Here is a 20,115-nt window from a genome sequence, read left to right as displayed (position 1 = left end):
CGAAATTACCATTCCACTTTTTCTGATATACATGGAAGATTTTTTCCTTTTTCAATGTTCAGAAAACTGTCCTTGAAAAATGCATTTATTTATGATGCCTAATAGAAACTGCAAAAAGACATCGATCAAGACTATTAAGAACTTTGCACTTATCATATAATATTCATTTGCTTTCTTATGGTCAAGGTTAACTGTTATATGTCGTAGTTCTCTAATTGAATGGATTAAAACAGTAAGATACCTCGGCATTACAGTGGACTAAGCCCTCACATGGAATGAGCTATAAAACCTCAAAGGTAAAAATAAAAGTACCCTCTCGTGCCTGCGAAAACTAAAGAAAATACTATTGACATTAAAATTGGATCAGGTGTAAAAGACTTAGTACCTTGCATGTTATCTGAGATACAGTGATAAACTATTGGGCAGTTTGTCTAATACAAAGTTTGATCATTTTCTGCTTCTACAAACTAGAGCATGAACGAATGCCTTAGAACAAAGGACAGGGGGGGGGAGTTTAAATTGGCTTTAAGTCTGAAGCTTAATAAAATTTGACAGGACCGTGGTATCTAAAAAATGATGAATGGTCTCAGCCCTGATATCTTAAGAGGGAGTTGTACAGCCAGATCTCAAACATCTAACTATCCAACAAGAAGTCGGAATGATTTTGGCACTCCAAGGTAAAATTCTCCTAAAGTAGTTTTTTCTATTATGGTGTAAAGATGTGGAAGGAAATACCGTTAGAAAACAGAATTAGCTAGACGATCACCATAATGTGTATAAAAAACTGAAGGAGTGTCTGCGAAATTAGCATCCTCCCTGAAGCACGACCCCTAGGAAGGCCAGCAAATTTATAAGATTTTACAAGTAAATTGTTTTTAGATCAATAGCTTATAGGTTATAGGTTTTATTATACGACAAGCTTATGGGTTATTTGTGTTAAGTTTGAGAAATAACAACAATGATATTCATAAAAATAGTCTCATGCACGATATGCCAAAATACCTGGGAATGAACCCATTGTTGGATTGAACATGTTGAAAACCTAGATGCTGATGAGACCCGGTCGGTTCAGTATCACGATCACCAGCCTCCTCCCTAGATGATTCACTATAATTAAGTCTAGTAGCATCTAAGACTAGTAGACTAGTAGCATCTATCTAGTAGCATATAGATGATTCGTTATAATTAAGACTAGTAGCATCTAACTCATTGTTTACCTCACAGCACATCGTTTCATTTAGTCAAAACGACACTATTGGTAGGGATCTAGCCGATAAAATACAACCTGCCGCTAATCCCCTTCTAACAGGTGAATATGAAGTTAACAAAGATAAGGCAAAGTTTAACTTCAAGATAATTGAGCTGAAAGATATCAGGGATGCATTTACCAAGGTTAAACAACAAAGAGCTTTGGGATTGACAATATCTCTAGTTACTTTTTGAAGCTTGCTTTGCCCTATATTGGGAACTCTCTGGCTTTCCTGTTTAGCACTTCCATTGGAACCAGCCAGTTCCCAGATGCATGGAAAGTAGCAAGAATTACTCCTGTTTTCAAAGATGGAGATAGAACTGAAAAATCTAATTATCGTCCCATATCAGTCTTGCCTGTCATCTCAAAGCTCAATGAAAAGCTTGTTTTCAACCAGCTGTACCAGTATATGAGAGAAAATGGTCTCTTTACATCTGACCAATCAGGCTTTTTGCGGCTACATTCCACACTAACTTGCTTGCTTAAAATGAGTGGTGACTGGTACAACGGGCTTCATCTTGGTAAGCTCGTGCGATTGGTATTCATTGACCTGAAAAAGGCATTTGATACGGTCGACCATGATATTCTCTGTATAAAGCTCGAACTTTATGGCGTTCAGCAGTAAGAGCTGTCTTGGTTTAGGTCCTACTTATCTAACCGCAAACAATTCTGTTGTGTTGATTCAAATGTCAGGGAAATAGAAGTGGGAGTCCCACATGGTTCATGCCTTGGCCCTCTTCTGCTCCTCATCTATATCAATGATCTTCCAAAGGCATTCAAGATTCCTCTGTGACTATGTATGCCGATGATACCAGTCTTTGTCATCAGTCTCGCGGTTTAGCTCAGCTGAGGCTATAAATAGCGATCTCAAGAAATTGGAGACTTGGTTGCAAGGCAATAAGCTTTCATTAAATGTGGCAAAAACTCATTCAATGCTCATATCCACCAGGCAGAAAGGCTTTTCGAAATGAAGCCTTGGAACTGAAGATACGCGACAATGAGCTCGAAGTAGTTTAAAAAACAAAGTATCTTGGAGTGCAAATCGATTGGAAAGAGCAAATTAAGGCAATTTCCGCCAAGGTCTCCAAGGCGATTGGCTTTTTGAGACATGCTAGATCCTTTCTGCCTATGGCAAGTTTGAAAACTTTTTAAGCTGGTATTGTAGAGCCCCATTTTCGATACTGTTGTTCTGTCTGGGATTGTGCTGGGTCTACAGATATCGACCAGTTACAAAAACTTCAAAATCGTGCTGCTAAGATCATAACAAATAGCAGCTTTGATACCCCAGGCAGACCACTTATTGCAGAGTTGGGCTGGAAGACCATTGAAGAGCTCATTGGCAATGAGACTAAAACAATGGTCTTCAAGTCGCTCTATGATTTGGCTCCTCAATGCTTCTGTAACCTCTGCACCAAAACCTTAGCATGCTTCTCCTGCAGCCTCCGGAACACTGAGACTGATTTAAGGTTGCCAAAGAAAAAGTCAGCAAATGGACAAAAATGCTTTTCTTTTCGGGGAGCTAAACTATGAAATAGCCTTCCTGCTGAGTCCAAGACGGCATCCTCCCTGGGTGGATTCAAAAAATCAAAACAGGGTTGACTATTCCTTTTATACTGTATAATGTCATGTAATTGTAAATAGGTTTTTAATATTGTGGTTTTTTATTTTCTAGCATTTCAATTATATATTGTTATTAGCTTTTATTGGAGGGCACCTTAAAAAACCACTTCCGTTGAAGGGCAACCATCCTTAAACAAATTAATTTTGAAATATATGAAATATGAATATGAATATTCTTTGGCATGCGACCTTCTCTTCACTTATTTTGCTAGCGCGCGTGCGCGCGGTGTAGTATCGCATCTGATTGGCTCCTCCCAGCTTGTACGCGCAATGTCACTGCGGAAGTAGAATGACCGCCTTCTACCAATGGGAGCAAAATTTGCTCTCTCTGACCAATGCGTTTTCAAAATACGTATCTGTACCCTCAGCCGCCAGCGTGTGCGAACATAAAGCCGCTCTTACTCGGTCAGACTTTGTCGAATTCGATAATGTCTGTTGGGATATTTCCCCGGATCTGTAGTAAACAGCGTGTTGCACAGAATTCGAAGCTGGACACTGTGATCGAGATATAGATTAGTAGTAGTTTTTATGGCTAAATAAATTGCTGTTCGTTTTGTTATGTTTTTATAAAAAATTCAAAGATGCAAACAAATGCCGTTTTGCTTCTCTGCCTACTTTACAACAATGTCGAATCTAGTTTTGCTTCAGATTTGTCGAATCGAATGCTCCTTTGACATGATTAGATTTTGTCGAATTAGATGAGATTAAGATTGCTTCAGCTGCCATAGTTATAGCACAAAAACGAACAAAATGGACAAAAGAATTGCTGAATCAATATCCTGTATTTGGAACATACGATTCATATTTGAACGAGTTGCGCTCAACCAAAGGAAAGGACTACATTAAATATATAATAATTTTTTGTTGAAATTTTGCTGCGTACACTCCTACCCTGGGTACCAGACTCACTATACATAAAGTGAGTCTGGTACCCAGGGTACGTACACTCCCTGTTTTCTTTAAAATGACTGTAAACAGACTGAAACAATAGAGAACATGGTAATTCGGGTGACGTAGCAGCGTAGGCGAGATAATTTCATCCATTCACCTTTCGATTTGTCGAATGGAATAGAACATGTTCGTTCCTTGAAAAATCAAATTCGATAATCTGATGATGGCTTTCGACATTCGATTTCTCCTTTTACACGGTCAGATTCTGTCGAATTCTTTTTTGTCGAATTCGACAAAATCTGATTGTGTAAGAGCGGTTTAAGGCTTGAAGTGGAGGTCGGCCTTTCATTAACGATTTGCAGAAAAGGTTTTCAAAATTCCAATATTTGGAGTTCTCCAAGGGCAACCAAACATGGTTTAAGTAATTCATTGTCACTTTTCATTTTTCATTCATTTTGAAACCAAGTTTACACACTCAATTAACTAGTAGCCTTGACTATTGTCTGTTTGAATGATTCTATAAGTTTCAATTAACACAAATTGGCAGTTCGAAATGCGGCATGGTGGTATTATTCGATAAATAAAGACAGAGAGATTTACTTTCAATCTTTTGCAATGATTACTCCTTTTTAAAAATTACTCACCTTTAACAGAAAGTCAATAGAATGTCAATAGAAAGTCAAATAGAAAAGCCCTGATCTTGGAAGCCTTTTGTTTGAGTTTTTGAGCACTTCACTTCACCATTTTCTCCTGTTTTTCTGATCTAAAAACCTTGAAGCTGTAAAATCTCTTGATCTCTCTCAATCAGTGGAATATTTTATTTTTCAAATATTTTCACCAATATCTTACTTGACAAGCTGACCAGGATAATATATTTTCAATCCAGCTCTCATTTATAGCTCGAAACCAGAAATCCAATTTCTATCTACAAAGTTTACTATTACTAGGTAGGCTGCTCATTTGTTGCAAAATGAAAATTTCCTTTTGACAATGTCTTTAATCAAGACTTTCAAAATCTGATTTTGGAATTATTTGCTTACTTTCAAAGACATTTTCGGCCTAGGCCCTGATTTTCAGAAAGTGTTGCTCAAACCAGTTTGGGGTTTTCTCCTAAGGATTATTCTTATTTTACAATGATATGCTCCAAATCTCTAAAGAAAAGTAGATTGGATGAAAATTCACTCATACAGTTTTACAATTGCCAGTTTTTGAAGCAGTAGTCTTTTCTTTGAAAGTTAATTTGATTTGAGTCAGTATCATAAGGAAATTTGTTATCTCGACGCGCTTTCACCGACGACGCGCGAGTCACCAGCTCTACTTTACAGATACCCCCCGTCGTTCTTGCATTCAAAGTCGTTCCTGCATTCAAAGTCGTTCCTGCATTCAAAGTCGTTCCTGCATTCAAAGACTAGCCCTTGTTTTAAAAAGCAACGCGGCAAAGAACGTTATTTCCACGAGGCGCACTTGCGTTGATGTCGTGATGCGCTTGCGCTGCTATCTGTAATGTAAACACCAGTATATATGGAAACATCGATCAGCTTTTTGCATATTTTTGCTTTTGTGCTGGACACATGGCTAACCTGTTCTTCTTTGCCGCTGCTCTAATTTTTACCTGCCTCGTACAAGGAAATCTGATCAAATGGAACTACTGGAACACACTCCCGCTTGACCATAATAAAAAATATGAGCTGAGTTGGAAGGTAAATAAGGCAAGAACATCGATTAATCTGAGAGTTAAAGTTCAAACGACCGGATGGATTGGATTTGGTATTTCAAAAGGACTATCCGGGAAGATTGCGGATGGTGATTTGGCTATTGGCTGGGTAGATAGCCATGGAAGAGCATTTTTGAAAGTATTTATACCACTTCTTCCTGATCTATTATACCCGCACTTTTTATAAGAAACTTTATAAGTTGACGTCATCGATTTCGCATCTCTCTATCTTTATACATTTTTTCTAAAAATTGACCTTTTATTTGCAATGGTTATGATGAAATTAGTCTATACTTAAAACCCCATATCGTTTAGAATGATCTTTCGCGAGATACTACGTTTAAGATATTAAGATACTACTAAACTTTAGTAACTAAATATTTGGCTGGAATTCGCAAAATTCTATCGAAATGTCGAGGTCTGACTGTCAAAATAACATGAATATTTTGGCACAGACTAATTTCAACATGAAGATTCCAACTGTATGATTCCAAGATTCCAAATGCCCCTGTGCTTTCTGTAGTATATGATCTGTCTTGTACAAACCTTGAAATCGCTTTTTTTCATCTAAATCAATGTTGTTAACTCATTTTTAAGAGAAACTGTTTATAACAAACCGGGCAATCAGACGACCAACCTTAAGAAACTGACCGAAAATCTTTCTATTAAAAATAGGGCGGAGTGAATCTTTTGACGGCAAGGCACCATTTTCCCGTTAAATTGACATAGAGTGAAGAGCTCTTTGTGACTTATAAGGTGTTCTATTTAATAGTATTTCATGTTTGGTTTTTTTGTGTGTCTAAAACATAGCTCTTAAGCATTTGATAGTTAAAAAGATTTTTAAGAGGCTTTATGCTCTGAAATCCATAACAAAATTTGACAGGCTGAGTGTTAATTCTAATTTTTAGCTTTATTAATGTTTTCAACTTTACTTCATTTGCAATTTTGCTCAAAAATTAATTATTGACATCAAATCAAGATATAAATCAAAGCAGAAAGGAAGAAGATATCGAATATTTGTGTTCATTGTTTTTGGCGGTTTCCCTCTCAATGCCTCTTTTATGGTTTTTACTAACTAGGCAATAATTTCTTCATAGGATTGTCACGGTACAAAACATGGCCTGTCCAGGATGGATAAACACCAAGATCTAGAAATAGTGAGCAATCATCAAACTACTGATAGCACGACATTGGAATTTAAAAGAAAGCTGATTACTTGTGACAACGATGACAGGAACATAAAGGTAATGATCCTCTACATAAGATACACCGATAGTGGTGATTAACACCAACTGCATGCAATGAAAGTCTTTTTAAAAAAGATACTATCTCAATATAAGAAAACTTAAAACTGATAGGTGAAAAGTAGCTCGATAACTAATGAATTACCCAAAGGGTGAGTGAATGTGAATGCTAGTTTTTCAGTCTTCTTTAAAGGCAGTTGAGTTGGCTTTAGGCAGAGCTACAATGGTTTGTCCAATTAAGTACTATAATAACTAGAGAGTAATGGTGGGGGGTAAAGAGGTGTAACGTTTTTCCGTGCAAGCAAGCACCAAAAATGATAAAAAATTGGAAATAAATAGAAAATAAGGCTGCATTTTTTAGACAGAGTCTAAAAAACATTTATGTGGTGAGTGACACGGCATCAATGATCGAATCCGGCCAAAGCAAGAAATCTCCAACCAAAACCTTTTTTCAACTGGCGTCAAAATGACCGGTTCAAGGTTTTTGAATGAATTGCGTGTTGCGTCTATTGTTGAACTCAGCAAGTATTTACAATGCAAATATTTATTTACTTCTGTGTTTGTCTTTTACCCTTCAGTTGCCTTGACCGTAACTTTGATGAGCTAAGGAGTGATGCAACCATGACTTCTTGCGGCCTTACATTCTATAGCATAAGTTGGAACATCTCTACATCCAGACTTGACTTTTGCAGGAAGGGACACTAAAGATCATGTTTGGCTGGGGATCCGAAGATCCAGATGGGGTGCTAGATGCTTGTTCCATCCTAAGCAAAAATTCATCAAAACTTGAATCAAAAAGCATCAACCTTTTAAATATTGGTATTCAGAAAGAGCTGCCATCTGGAACGAAGTATGTTGATCTTTTGCATAGAAAGGTGAGTGCCGTTTTTGGAATCAATCAAAGATATAGAAAATGAATATGGTTTAGCTTGCTAGAAGAAGCATAACCTTAAACAGAAAGTAATTGGTTGGGCTGATATGGTTTAAGCTGATATGGTTTGAGCTGATTTGAGCTGATAATCTATTAGATTTAAATGCAAGTCTAAGTAATTGCTTTAGCCGTCAGTCAATAAGCTTTAACGATCATTTTGGAAAGAATGATTACAAATAAGACAAATTTAATCTTTTGCAGTCTTTCACTGATTATCCTATCTAGGTGATCAGCATTTGTATGAGATAAACATGGTTTTTCAACAGTCGCACAAAAGCATTGGTCTATCGTATATGCGTTTCTTAAAATCGTGAAAAAGCACTGTTTCCTTCATGGATATATTGATTGTAAAATTATTGCACAACTGAAATTGTATATATACTTACATATACTATCACATATTGATGTCTCCGACTAAGATTGAATCGAGAATAGCCGTTATCTTTTTGTTTTATGTGGGTGATATTCTATATAAAGTTTCTTATAATGATAAAGTCCGAGATTAATTGTAAACAAGACTTTGTTTTCAACCTTAGTTGAAAAAGTGATTGCCACTAAAGACGCAAAAATGCAACATATCTAGGTCCACTATACCAACTCAAGCATTTCTTTAATCTTAAGCTGCTCGAAAGGTAATAACACAATCTTTAAAGCGTAATGACACAATTTCGTTGCCTCTTCTTAAAGTCTTTTCTTAAAATACAAGATGTACTGACCATTAAATCTCAAAACAAAAATTCAGACTTTCGAATGTTCCTTTCTTTATTAGCATGGTAGAAACGTTGATATCTGTTTTAAAGTTGTGATACGGATTCTTTGTGAACTTTTGAAGGTTAAAGTCCCAGCAAAAAGGACAACCTACTGGTGTACTCCATTTAAAATTGACAAATTGGTAAACTTGACAACACCGAAGCACTTTATTGAGGTAAGACACCACTTTCGTTACAAAATTCATGGATATAAAACTACATGGATCGCAGAAAACTGTTTAATTTTCTTTTATTTTCTAGTAATAATAAAACTTTAGAAACAAAACTGCGGCATCTTTTATTATTGGTTGTCATCAGTTATATTTCATCCTGTTCATATTTGATCCCGATATTCTTTTAACGTATTTTGGGCTATTCTTGGCTCGCTGCTTCGCATTCAATTCCAAAAGACAAGAGTCTTACTATAACATTCCTTATTGAGTAAAAGATGATTAATTACTATTAACTGTCAAAACGGGTTTCTTCATTGTATAATCTTAACTCGCTGCATGGTCAAGGTCAGCTTCTTAGAATCTGCTCCTGTTATACTCCGGATTTCAATAAGAACAGACACTTATCGGTCAGACTCAAACAGAGGTTATCGGTCTCTGATTGGTCAACACAAGGAACCTATCATATCAACCGCCCCATTCTTCCTCCGTCGATGATTATTAAATCTTTTGGTATGAAGATTTTTTGATAAAATGTTCTTCACTTAAATGCAAAAATTCCAAATTGAGCCCTTTTATAAAATTCTCAGTTTTATGCTGACGGTATACTTAGATAGCAAGGCAGGATGATGCTGATCCTGTGTTGACTTTGCCAACCCACAGCTTCCTGGCTTTTGAAACAAACCTTGCAAGATTGTACCCTTTGGATCGTACCCCAGCAAGATTGCCCCAGGTTGGTGGCAACAACCCCTGTTTAATGATTTTTCACCTCGTCTCCCACTTAAGTCCCAAGTTTCAACGTTGCTGAATGCAAACCTTAATTTGTATTCATTGTTTTCTTCAGATTCACCCAAAAGTGCAGAAAAGGAAGAAATCTCTTGTTCATCACATGGTACTTTATGCGTGTAACTATCTGAGTGAAGAGGACCTTGCTTTCTCTGGTGAATGCCAAAGCAGTAAAACACCTCAATCGATATCAAGCTGTGCAGGGACTGGAGGCATCTTTGCTTTTGGCCATGGAGGAGTAGTAAGTAGCCCCCAAGCAGTCAAATTTTCTGTTTTGAGGCATTACTTTACATTAGTTCATATAGCAAACATGCATTTTGTCTAAAATCATCAAAAGAAAATGTATCTGTACATACGCATGCGTATTCCATGAATTATGATTAGTAGTAATTTGGAATGACACACCATCTTTTTTGTTACCCATTTAGCAACAGCTTTCGCGGCGGGCCTAAAAAAGAAATTGCCGTAAAATTGAAAATCGAAAGTGATATTGACAAGACTTTTTGGAAATATTTTCTAAATAAATAATATGACTTAATTTTAATTAAATGTTGTGCTGACGTTGTTTAAATAAGATGTATTAATCAATGATGGTTTATTCAGAATTTTCGATTTCCTGACGACGTTGGGTATGCAATCGGCACAAAGGAAAGCTCGAAATATTTTGTTCTTGAAACTCATTTCAACAACGAAGACCTGAAAAAAGGTTCGTACTTCAGCAACTATGTGGTTTATATTAACAGTAAGATGCTTCGTTTAGCAGAAACAACGTCAATTGTAAAACAAGGTAATACTAAATCAGCACCCATGCTTTATATCCTGAGAAATGAGGGACAGAAAATTGCAATTCATATGATGTAACCTTACATGTCACAGAATTTGCAATTTATTTGTTTTTGGAAAGCAGATTATCAAATGTTTAAAACCAGCTAGCAAGGATTCATTCAAGCTAAAAGCGATATAAGCTTTAATGATCAAACTATTGATTCAAAATATAAATTGATTCACAGTGATAATGCTTTTTCCTTTATACTTAATACTTATAGCATTAAGAACAGATGTTAAGAAAATGAATGTAGAAAATGAATGTTGAAAATGGATGGTGAATATGGATGTTGAAAAAAGATGTTTTTAAAATTGATGCTAAGATGAGATGTTGAAAATGGATATTGGAAAAGATATGATCGTGTTTCAGATTTAGTCGACACATCTGGCTTTCGTATGTTCTATTCCGAACCAAGAATATACGAAGCTGCAATGCTGACTGTAGGCGCAAGCATAACTGATAACATTATCATCCCTCCTGGAATGTCTAGATGGACTTTGAAAGGCGTGTGTACAAAGAGCTGCACCCAGGTAAAGTCATTATAGTCGACTTGTCCACTTTTGAAGCTCAAACAAGCATTTAAAGTGTTCTTAAAGGCATTCACAAGCAAAGATGGATAGAATGTTCGACAGAATTTATCCATATATTCTTTGTGTTCGGGGCTTGCAACGGCAATTCTTTTAACTTTGAAGCACAAAGATGTCCAAGCAATATGTCCAAGTTTCTTCCAGTAGCATAGCATTCTCCACTGCAAAGCAATTTATTTAGAAATATTGTTCCTACTATCTAAGATACCAATTGCATAAATGTTCTTTGACATGAAATTTAGGTAAAGGCCCGTTGCAAAAATTCCTTAGATGACCTCTCTTCATCAATATACATGCAATACTGTGCCATACAGATTTAGCCAAACATCCCAAACGAAATAAAATACTCTCAAACTAGAAATATTCAAGAAAAATCGCAGGATTTTCATCGTTCACTTTTATGTGACCTTTGCAAGGAATACCTATGCAACATTGGCTTTGTTTGATTTTTATTAAGGTGAGCCAGGTGATAAACGAAAACCTTCAAAAGTATTACCCCTCCTCCAATACTTTTTATCAACTTTAGACGAAATCAAAACCGCCCTTCAAGGGGAGGGATATGTCCCCCAGTCTCCTGTTGCTTTGCTTTTGACTTATTGTCAGATGTTATTTATAGCATTTGGCCTCTAGTGAAAACTGTGGGCTGTCTTTTCAAAACGCTTTCTAGTTTACTAAGAACACCGCCAGATATTTTTGTAATGAGTTTTGGGGTCCTATGCTTTACTTTTGTAGAAGCTGGATGGCAGTGGACCTTTATCCCGAAAAAGTATCAAGATATTTGCCTCTTTTCCTCATGCTCATGGATCAGCAATTGCTATTCATACAACTGTGGTCAGAAACGGACGGGAAGTTGAAGAGTTGGTGCGAAATGATAACTTTGATCCAAATTATCAGGTAATTCTTGATCAAAAGTTTTCAATTAAATGAACTAAAAAAATTCAGATAGGGCATTTGTGTCTGGAGGAAAGGAAGAGCTGGTGAAAATTAAAGACTGCATTTATTCCAAGAAAGCCAGAAGTCGCTGCTGCGACCAACAAGATGCTTTAACAAACCTCTTAATGTTCTGCAAATGGTATTCATTACAATTTAACCGAAAAAATGTACGTTAAGGCTATATTTTGCTTAATGTTTTATCATTATTGTTCAAAGTTAAACTGAATACGGTCATCAATTTTGCCAGAAAATTTGAATTCCTTGCTTAGTTGCATCGCATGAAATCATGCTACAGAACACAAAGTTGCACCACATATGCTATGTATACATTTCAAAATGGCCCATAAAAATGATCAATATTTAAGAGCTATTTGATTCAAACGATGATGGAAGTCAAGATGACAGATATGTAGTTTTATTTCTTTACAGCAAACTCTTATGCTCAACAAAGAAGTCGAAGTAAAAGCGGTAAGATGTTTTTTTGTTTTCTGAATCCACAATAGTATTTGATTTGATACCATCTAAAATTATTTTTGACTTTTCTGTCATTATTTTTCGTTCCAAATTTTTAAAGGAACCAAAAAGCATATTATTCTAAAGAGAATATACAGATATATAGCTATGAAGCTATAAAGGAATCGTTCCAATTTTGAATATGCAAAATATATAGGGTAGCTTTCATACATTTTCTAAGCCTGTTATCGCTCGAATGAACAACCTTTGTTGTTGCTTGCCAAAATCAATAAAATCTCTGCAAAGTGATGTTTTTTCTTATATCAAACTTTAAGATTATCTAAATTTTGGCTTCTTTGAATGTTTCTCACATTACTGGATGATAAACAATTTTTTGAAGATTTCAAGATTTCCAGCACGTACATTCAATCGAATTCAAAATTTCCTCTTTAACAGGGAGACGATATTTTCACGTACTGCACCTACCGCACATTAAACAAGAAGTATGCCACGCTTGTATGTATGACTCCTATTCATCATACCTTTTGTAATATATCCTTTTAAACATTATACAAGTAATAAAATTCAAGTTACAGTCGCCACACATCTGTGGTATTGGCTTTTTTCTATCACATTTAATTCCTTCAATTTCATTCATTTTGTTGACTTTGACATTCACTTAATAGTCTAGCCTCAATGTTTCATTTAAATCATGACAATTGTTTGCCATATTTGTGACCCGTGGCCAGGATATCCCATCATTCCTTGCCAGTCAGCAGCTGGTTAGGCCAATAAATGACAAGTTGTAAAGTCTTTGAAACATGAAGACATGGAGAATTATTTTGGAGAAAACCTGTTAGAAATACCTTTAGCCATTGCCATTTACCAAAGTGAGCTATAAGGGAAATAGATTTGACGAGTTGGGTTGAGGTATTTCTTAAGAAAAACTTTTGATATGTTTTACACTAATTTTGTTGATATCAAAACCGACAAAGCCATTGATAGCCACTTTTGTCCCTTTGAACCAACGATTGGGCCCCCTTTCCCCAATCGAAAAGTAGTTCTGTGTGATCAACATCTTATGCGTACGTTTATGCTCCTTACAGGGTGGCATGGGCTCAAACAGAGAGATGTGCTTCAACTTTATGATGTACTATCCCAAAGCTAATTTGACGACTTGCACAAGTGACGAGATGGTTGTGCAGCCCGTGTTCACTTCCGCATACGCAAATCCTGTATTTCCTCAATGGTATGTTTAAAGTGAATTTGTTTGCTTCTGTAGAATTGTGTGAATAATAGGTAAAGATTCTGCACGAAAGAGATTTAGACATAGAGAGAGAGAGAGAGAGAGAGAGAGAGAGAGAGAGAGAGAGAGAGAGAGAGAGAGAGAGAGAGATAAGAAAAACGGAAGCCATATTTCTTTAAGACCGTCCTAGAAGTAGAGATACCAAAGGGTCTACCTAATTCACTGACTATCCGGGCATGTGCCTGCCAACAGGGTCTCATTTTCAGGGGCGCAGTGGCTGGGGGGGCAGGGGGGCAGGGGGGCAGCCGCCCCCCCCTGGCAAAAATTTTGTCGGATAGTCGGAAAATCCAACGTTTGTCGGAAAATTTAAAATATTAGACAAAATGTAAGGTTTTCATCGATCCTGTCCAAAAGGTCGCATATTTTTTAAACCTGTCGTGAAATAGGGCAGGGTCAACCCTTTTTACTTATTTTCATTAGAGTATTTATCGGAATCTTCGCATTGCTGAAATTTGTAAAGGAAATTAACGCTCTGGTCACAGTTATTTTATTAAATCCCATTTTCGACAGCTAAAGTTCAACTTAGTTCATTGCGAAATGAATTCGCTGGTGTTGTAGAAGACGCAAAAAGTTAATGTTTTCGCCATGATTTAGAAGAGCAAAATTTTGTCGAGCGACGAATACGCAGAAAGAAAAAGATGCCAGGGGAAAATTGCATGGATGAATTAGAGGGAAATAGGGAATCCGTATATCATCGTGATAGTAGATACAACTATCAACTCAATGAATACAAGATTCACGTCTCATAAGGCAATTTTGACAGATTTTGCCTTGCTCAACCCTGAATGTTTTCAAAAAACAATTGAAAGGCAGTTGTGTGCAGTGTCATTCAAAAAGGTTGCGAAGAATTACGGCCTGGATGATGAAAAATTAAGAGATGAGTACAGCTCTTTCGTCAATAATTACAGTAAATTTAGGAAAGTTAGAGAGAGGAGCAGCCCTCAGCCGGCTACAAGAGAAAGTCTTAATTCAAGCCCCGGCCAAGGCTTTGAATAGAGAAAGCTTCCGTTCAGTTCTTCAGTTGATGATAAGTACAACTTGCAAAGTGCCTTTCCACAGCTGGTCCTTCTTTACAAGGTTCTCGTCACTTTGCTAATAGGTTCAACAAACTATGAAAGAGCTTTTTCAAAGCTGAGGATTGTAAAAAATCGGCTACGGTTAACAATGGGACAAGACCGCCTTTCCTCTCTGATAACTTTCAACGTCGAAAGTGATATTTTACAGTCGATAGACTATGGTGACATCATCGATTTGTATGCTGCCACACCTTTTTTGAGAAAGATGCTGCTTGAGTAACAGTTTATATAAATATCATTTAAAGGAAAACTATTCTTTTAGAAGCGTTATATCTATTTAAGGTTTAGCATAAATAAATGCAAAGTAATTATGATGCGATTTAAAACTTGCCAAAAATTTTTTTGCTATTAACAGCTATAAACACTAACGTGACAGTTTATTGTCTAGTATAGCGAGAAGACTTGTAGGGTGTAAATTTATAACTAGTTGCAATTTTGTTCATAGCGATTTATATTTGGTAAGTTTTGTTAGAATAAAGGCTATTGTTGAACTTGAAGGTGTATAACGAACGATCCATTCGTTAACGATTTCCAGATCCATCCGTGATATTGTAGCATCAAGTGTTGCAGTATATGCAGCAAGGGTAATCTTCAAGGAATATATTGGGAAAAAATTTGTCGGAAAAATCATAATTTTATCGGAAAATTTTCAGCTTTGCCCCCCCCCCCCCCAAAAAAGTTAACTCCCACTGCGCCCCTGCTCATTTTCGGATGAAAATTCAGGGCAAACTATATTTTCGTGCTGGAAATAGTATACAGGGTTTATTTTAAAAATTTTTTCTCATCGCACATATTCACAGTTTTTTAAGAAACTCAGTCACATTTTGAAAGTCTCCATCACAACACCCATCAAACTAGGCAACCGTAGTTTACGACGTTTCTCTGTGTGTAATTGTCGAATTACACCACCTCTCACCCAAGCTTTTTAAAAGATTGGAAAAAGTGTTCCAAGTTTAAACATGTTTTGAAGGATAAAGAACTTAAAGGAGAAGATGAAAGACCAAACAAACTAGATGGCTTCTAAGTACTGAAAAAAATTAGAGCGATAAATTAGTATATACAAATCTCAGCAAATCTCCCAATTGTACTTTTATCATTGCTGAAAATTTGAGTTTACCACTGAGTTTTGAGTTTATACATATTTGTTATTTTTGCACGTTAAAATAAGCTCTGCTAGCATGTCAATTAAACATACTATATCCAGGATAGGCCGGGTTTTTCATGAAAATGAATTATTTTCTTTTTCCATTAAAAGAGAGGAGGTTACCTTTATATAACACTTTAATCTCGACATTGAATGAAAGAGGATAATTCTAATCATCAATTGAAAAATGTATTCTCAGTAAAATGTTTTTTATATAAACCATCAATATTTTGGATCTCATTCCATGACAGATATCATGTTAACAAAATTTTATTCCAGGACAGGATCCTAAAACTTTTCCTGTCAGGCTTATCTTAGTTGATGTTCTCCAAAGTTTACCTCCAGGGGTATAGAGAGAGAGTAGTTCGACTTACAACTCTTTGATATTTTCACTGCTGTTAGTTAAGTTGATTTTCTACCATTTGGCTGCTTATCAGGAAATGGAGATCAGCTACGTATAACTAACTGTATATGTACTTGGGAAGGGGACAAGTATTTGCAAAACAACTTTATAACATAGAGTAACTTGGTGTTTTTACTACAGTTTTTTTTCACCTAAGCATGGATGAATCCCTCCCGCCTGAAAACTGGCAACTGGCAAACTGGACAGGGGTCGAGTGGACAAAGTCGATGGTGAAAGAGCTGCACAACTTCTATTTCATGAATGACCCCCTGCCTTTAGTCCAGCCTCGCTGTTTTGGAAGCGGGGCACATAAATATGTAAGTTTTCATATACCTGCTATCATTATGGTTCAGTTGGGAGTCGACATGCTAAAGGCTAAAAGGAAGATTTTTTGATTTTGAGCATATTCGGCAGTTCATGGAAGGGGGCTAGCGCCGCTAAGTATCCCTTATATAATGATTTAACCTTTAGCTATAGGTTTACTGGTAAAAGCTGAAGGAACTTCATGACATGGAACAGCTTAGAACAAAGATTATCGAATCGACTACTCGATTAATTCTGTCTGGACATGTATCTCAACAAGGTCTATAGGAAGCGGTGTGACATTTTATAGGGGGGGGGGGGGGGGTGTTGTAAGGCTTTGAGGTGGGCTTAAAGTAGTATGGGGACAACTAAATATCATCTAAAGGTTGCCAAAAAATAGCGCTTTCCAAAAGTATTTTAAACTATTTCATGTTTATTTTGAGAAATGAGACTTTTTGCAAGTCAATATTGACAATAAAATCATTGTGAAAATGGTTTGTTTATTCTAAAGTTAATTTTTCGTTGAATATCTTATTTTCCTTGGACTAAAATCGTGGGTTGTGTTGTAATAGTTGACATCTAAGGCTTGTTAATGTTTTCACTTCGACGATGGGAGCTAATTTGAGATGGGGTATATGCGAGGGGATGGGGCAATTCGAGGATTTACTTAAAAGTGCCTGTAACATGATTTTTTTATTCTCTTATTTGAAGCGTTGCACTGCTCTTATAGTAGATCTGAACTTTTTTTTGAAATAAGAGCGTTTTGATATTGAAATTAAGCAAAGTAGTGCGGCCTAGCCAAGTCGCTTTATCATCATATGCCGTTCTCTTGTGACGTCATGGGAGGAACTCGTTATTGTAACAATGTAAGCGCTACCTTCAAAAATCTCATCCTCGCTGCCACTACTTTCTCTGAAAATATCGCTCATCTTGGACCTGTTAGATTTCCCTCATTGACTACGATACAAAAGCTCGAAGGAGGAGGCGATCGGGTCCCTCCCGTGATGTCACTGTCTACTCATTCTGAAAACCAAGATGGCGAATTTTGGCGTAGAAGATCGCCAATTACTCCTTCATTTCTCACGAAACGTAAAAACTAACTTCAGAAATGAAAATAACAGGCCTTTTTACATAAGAATAGATATATAGACCCAAAAGTACGAAAATCATGTCACAGGCACTTTAATTACAAATGTTGTTGGTTTTGTTTCAAACTCACTGCGGCATGTCGCCTTCTCAGAGTTTCTTTCTTAAAAAGTTATTTCTGTTCTGAGGCGACTAGTTCAACTTGACCACAATTGTATTATCACCTGTAATATATTTTTCTAGAATCTACCTGCTGTATATCGATCCGTTGTAAGAAGAAGATTAGCCAAGAAAAAAATTTGCAAAATGACAAAGAAATCTAAGATAAACAATGGAAGGACACATGAACTGCTTTATAATTATAATATTAATTAAATATAATTAAATAAATCAATATTATTAATTAAATTAATATAATTTTATTATGCAACATTGATGGCAAGTGAAAAGCGCTTTTTTGGTAAATCTACAGATTTAATTTATATTGCATCATTTGACGACAATTTGTCATTTCCTTTGTCTTTTTTCTGAGATTCACATAAATTGCTATCCAGATTTAAATTTGTGTGAAAGGGTATGAGTTAAAGTGCTAGAAAAAATTACTTTCCTTCACAAGAAAAAGTACGCTCAAAGTTGGATAATATATTTTTTGATGTACCACAATGTTCATTTCTTTGACCGTTGTTCTTTTTGATCAATATACTTATATATGTATATCAATGATTACACCGTTAATATGAAGTGTGGCCATAGGGGTACGGGATTTGGGCCGGGGGAGCTTGGAGGCTTCAGCCCCTAGTTTCGGGCAGCTGATTTCTTCGGACAAAAATAGGGCAAGAGCCTTCCCCAAAAGCAAAAAGTATATTAAAAGATACAATTCGAACATGTTCCTAAACCCACGAGATGAGTAAAGTAGCCGTAATCGTGAGCGCTTTCAGAAGTAATGGCATAAGGTTAAAGGAACCTGTTTTGTGAAAACACCAAAAAGCGATAGGAACAGCAACAGCGCAAATGGGACTTGAGGGGATTGTTGAGGAAGCAAAAGAAAGTGGCTATTATGCTGTCATAATTGATGAAATGTCTGATTTTAGTCAACACGAACAAGTGCCAGTTTATCAGTTTTTCACTGATTGGTATCGGAAAGGTTATTTTTTGATTTTACAAACTCAGCGGTCGTACAAATTTGTTAAAGCGTGCTTTTGTAATGGATAAGGCCTTGGAAGAAATCTACGCGCAATTTAGTGACAATGACCAATATATTTTGTGTGATTTGGGCAATGGCGTAGACGATGAATCTGGGGCCCCAAGGAAAATCTGCCACGGGACCTCTACTTATTGACTGCAAGAAGATCCCGTCTAAGGGTGCAAAACTCCTGTTGCAAAGCTTTTCTTGTTAGCTAGGAGGACCTGAGCTATAGAGCTTCAGTTGAAGAACTTTAGAAGTTTTGGAAAGTTGTTTAACTTGACCAAAGTTTTAAAAACATCAACGTAAAAGCATCTTGGGCCCGTTTTGGGCAGGGGCCTTTTGTTATCAATTTAAGGTGCCCTAAACTGCGTTACGTCACAGGCATAAGGGAATGCAAGCGTGAATGCTAGCCCTACGACAGAAATCATCAGAAATGTTTGCTTCTTCTAACAAATAGATTCTGCAAATCAAAAATATCAAGCAAAGTGTGTGAATTGCTGAAAATGATGCATGATGACAATGTTTCGGACTTTGTTCCACATTTTGCGAAGGGATGCAAATCATGGCTCCTATTCCAGCAGCATCATGTTGAGCGAAAGGGACATTCAGCTCACTCAGACATATAAAAACATATCTTCGTTTCACATATCTTCGTAACATAGCAAGGATTTGGCAATGTTGCTCTTTTTGATATCGAACGCTAATGTTTATATCTTGCTCTCAAAAAAGATATCGATAGTATAATCGACATATTTGCTCATCGTCTTGGAAGAAATTTGTATTTCTTTCAATGAAAACTCGAAAGTTATTTTTTAATGTGTCATGTTTTTTAAGATTGCATATAAGTTAGCCTCATCTTAAAGAAATGACGTTGCCAATCATTTCTCGATTATTATTAGAAGGTTCTTTGTGTAAGAGAATACTTCGTAAAAGTATGGACACCGGTATTCCTATCTGAAAACACCCCGCACGCCTATGAGTGTGGCATCAAATTTTTTGCTGATGACAAATCATTGTTTACTACGAAGCAGAAAGAAAATGCAGCTTTTCTTAACTTAAGCAGGGATTTGGCAAAAAGTAGTTTATGGAAAATGCTATTTAACATTGATAAGATTGAAGAAGTATTTTTTTGTAAGAGAGGAAAACCAGCATTCAGAAAACATACCAACCTTCCAACCTTTCTTATATTCTGTGAGTAAAGGTTTCTTAAAAGTGGAATTTAAGCAAAAACATCTATGATTTAGTATTTACACTTTGTCAGGAAAAACAAAAGTTCAAGCACAACAGTAAATTCTTCTCGCTTCATATACTCTCGTGAGGTATACATGGCCTTCTTCAAAACTGCTGCATCGTTGGATAACCTTTCATCTGGCTGACAGCCGTGGAAGTGGATCCGTTATGTTTTATGAACTATGAGAAAAACCAATCCGCCCTTGACTTAAATTAGGAGACGCAATA

At 36.4% G+C, this 20,115-nt stretch overlaps 1 protein-coding gene across 1 annotated transcript; it reads left to right on the top strand.

The window, feature by feature from the left end:
• The first annotated feature begins 5,123 nt into the window (after window positions 1–5,123).
• Window positions 5,124–17,985, top strand: LOC135691654 (DBH-like monooxygenase protein 1 homolog). The gene is made up of 13 exons (XM_065209585.2): window positions 5,124–5,613; window positions 6,572–6,718; window positions 7,411–7,593; window positions 8,482–8,574; window positions 9,413–9,595; window positions 9,958–10,060; window positions 10,550–10,710; window positions 11,500–11,661; window positions 12,130–12,168; window positions 12,610–12,669; window positions 13,260–13,402; window positions 16,240–16,399; window positions 17,715–17,985. The coding sequence occupies exons 1-13, from the start codon at window positions 5,332–5,334 to the stop codon at window positions 17,844–17,846; spliced, it is 1,848 nt and encodes a 615-aa protein (XP_065065657.2). The 5' UTR covers window positions 5,124–5,331; the 3' UTR covers window positions 17,847–17,985.
• The last annotated feature ends 2,130 nt before the right edge of the window (window positions 17,986–20,115 follow it).

This window comes from Rhopilema esculentum, chromosome 13 (assembly GCF_057945365.1).
Source record: "Rhopilema esculentum isolate cy_ngs chromosome 13, ASM5794536v1, whole genome shotgun sequence".
NCBI lineage: Eukaryota > Metazoa > Cnidaria > Scyphozoa > Rhizostomeae > Rhizostomatidae > Rhopilema > Rhopilema esculentum.
Note: the sequence above shows the minus strand (reverse complement) of the source record. Positions and strands in the feature narration are given on the sequence as shown.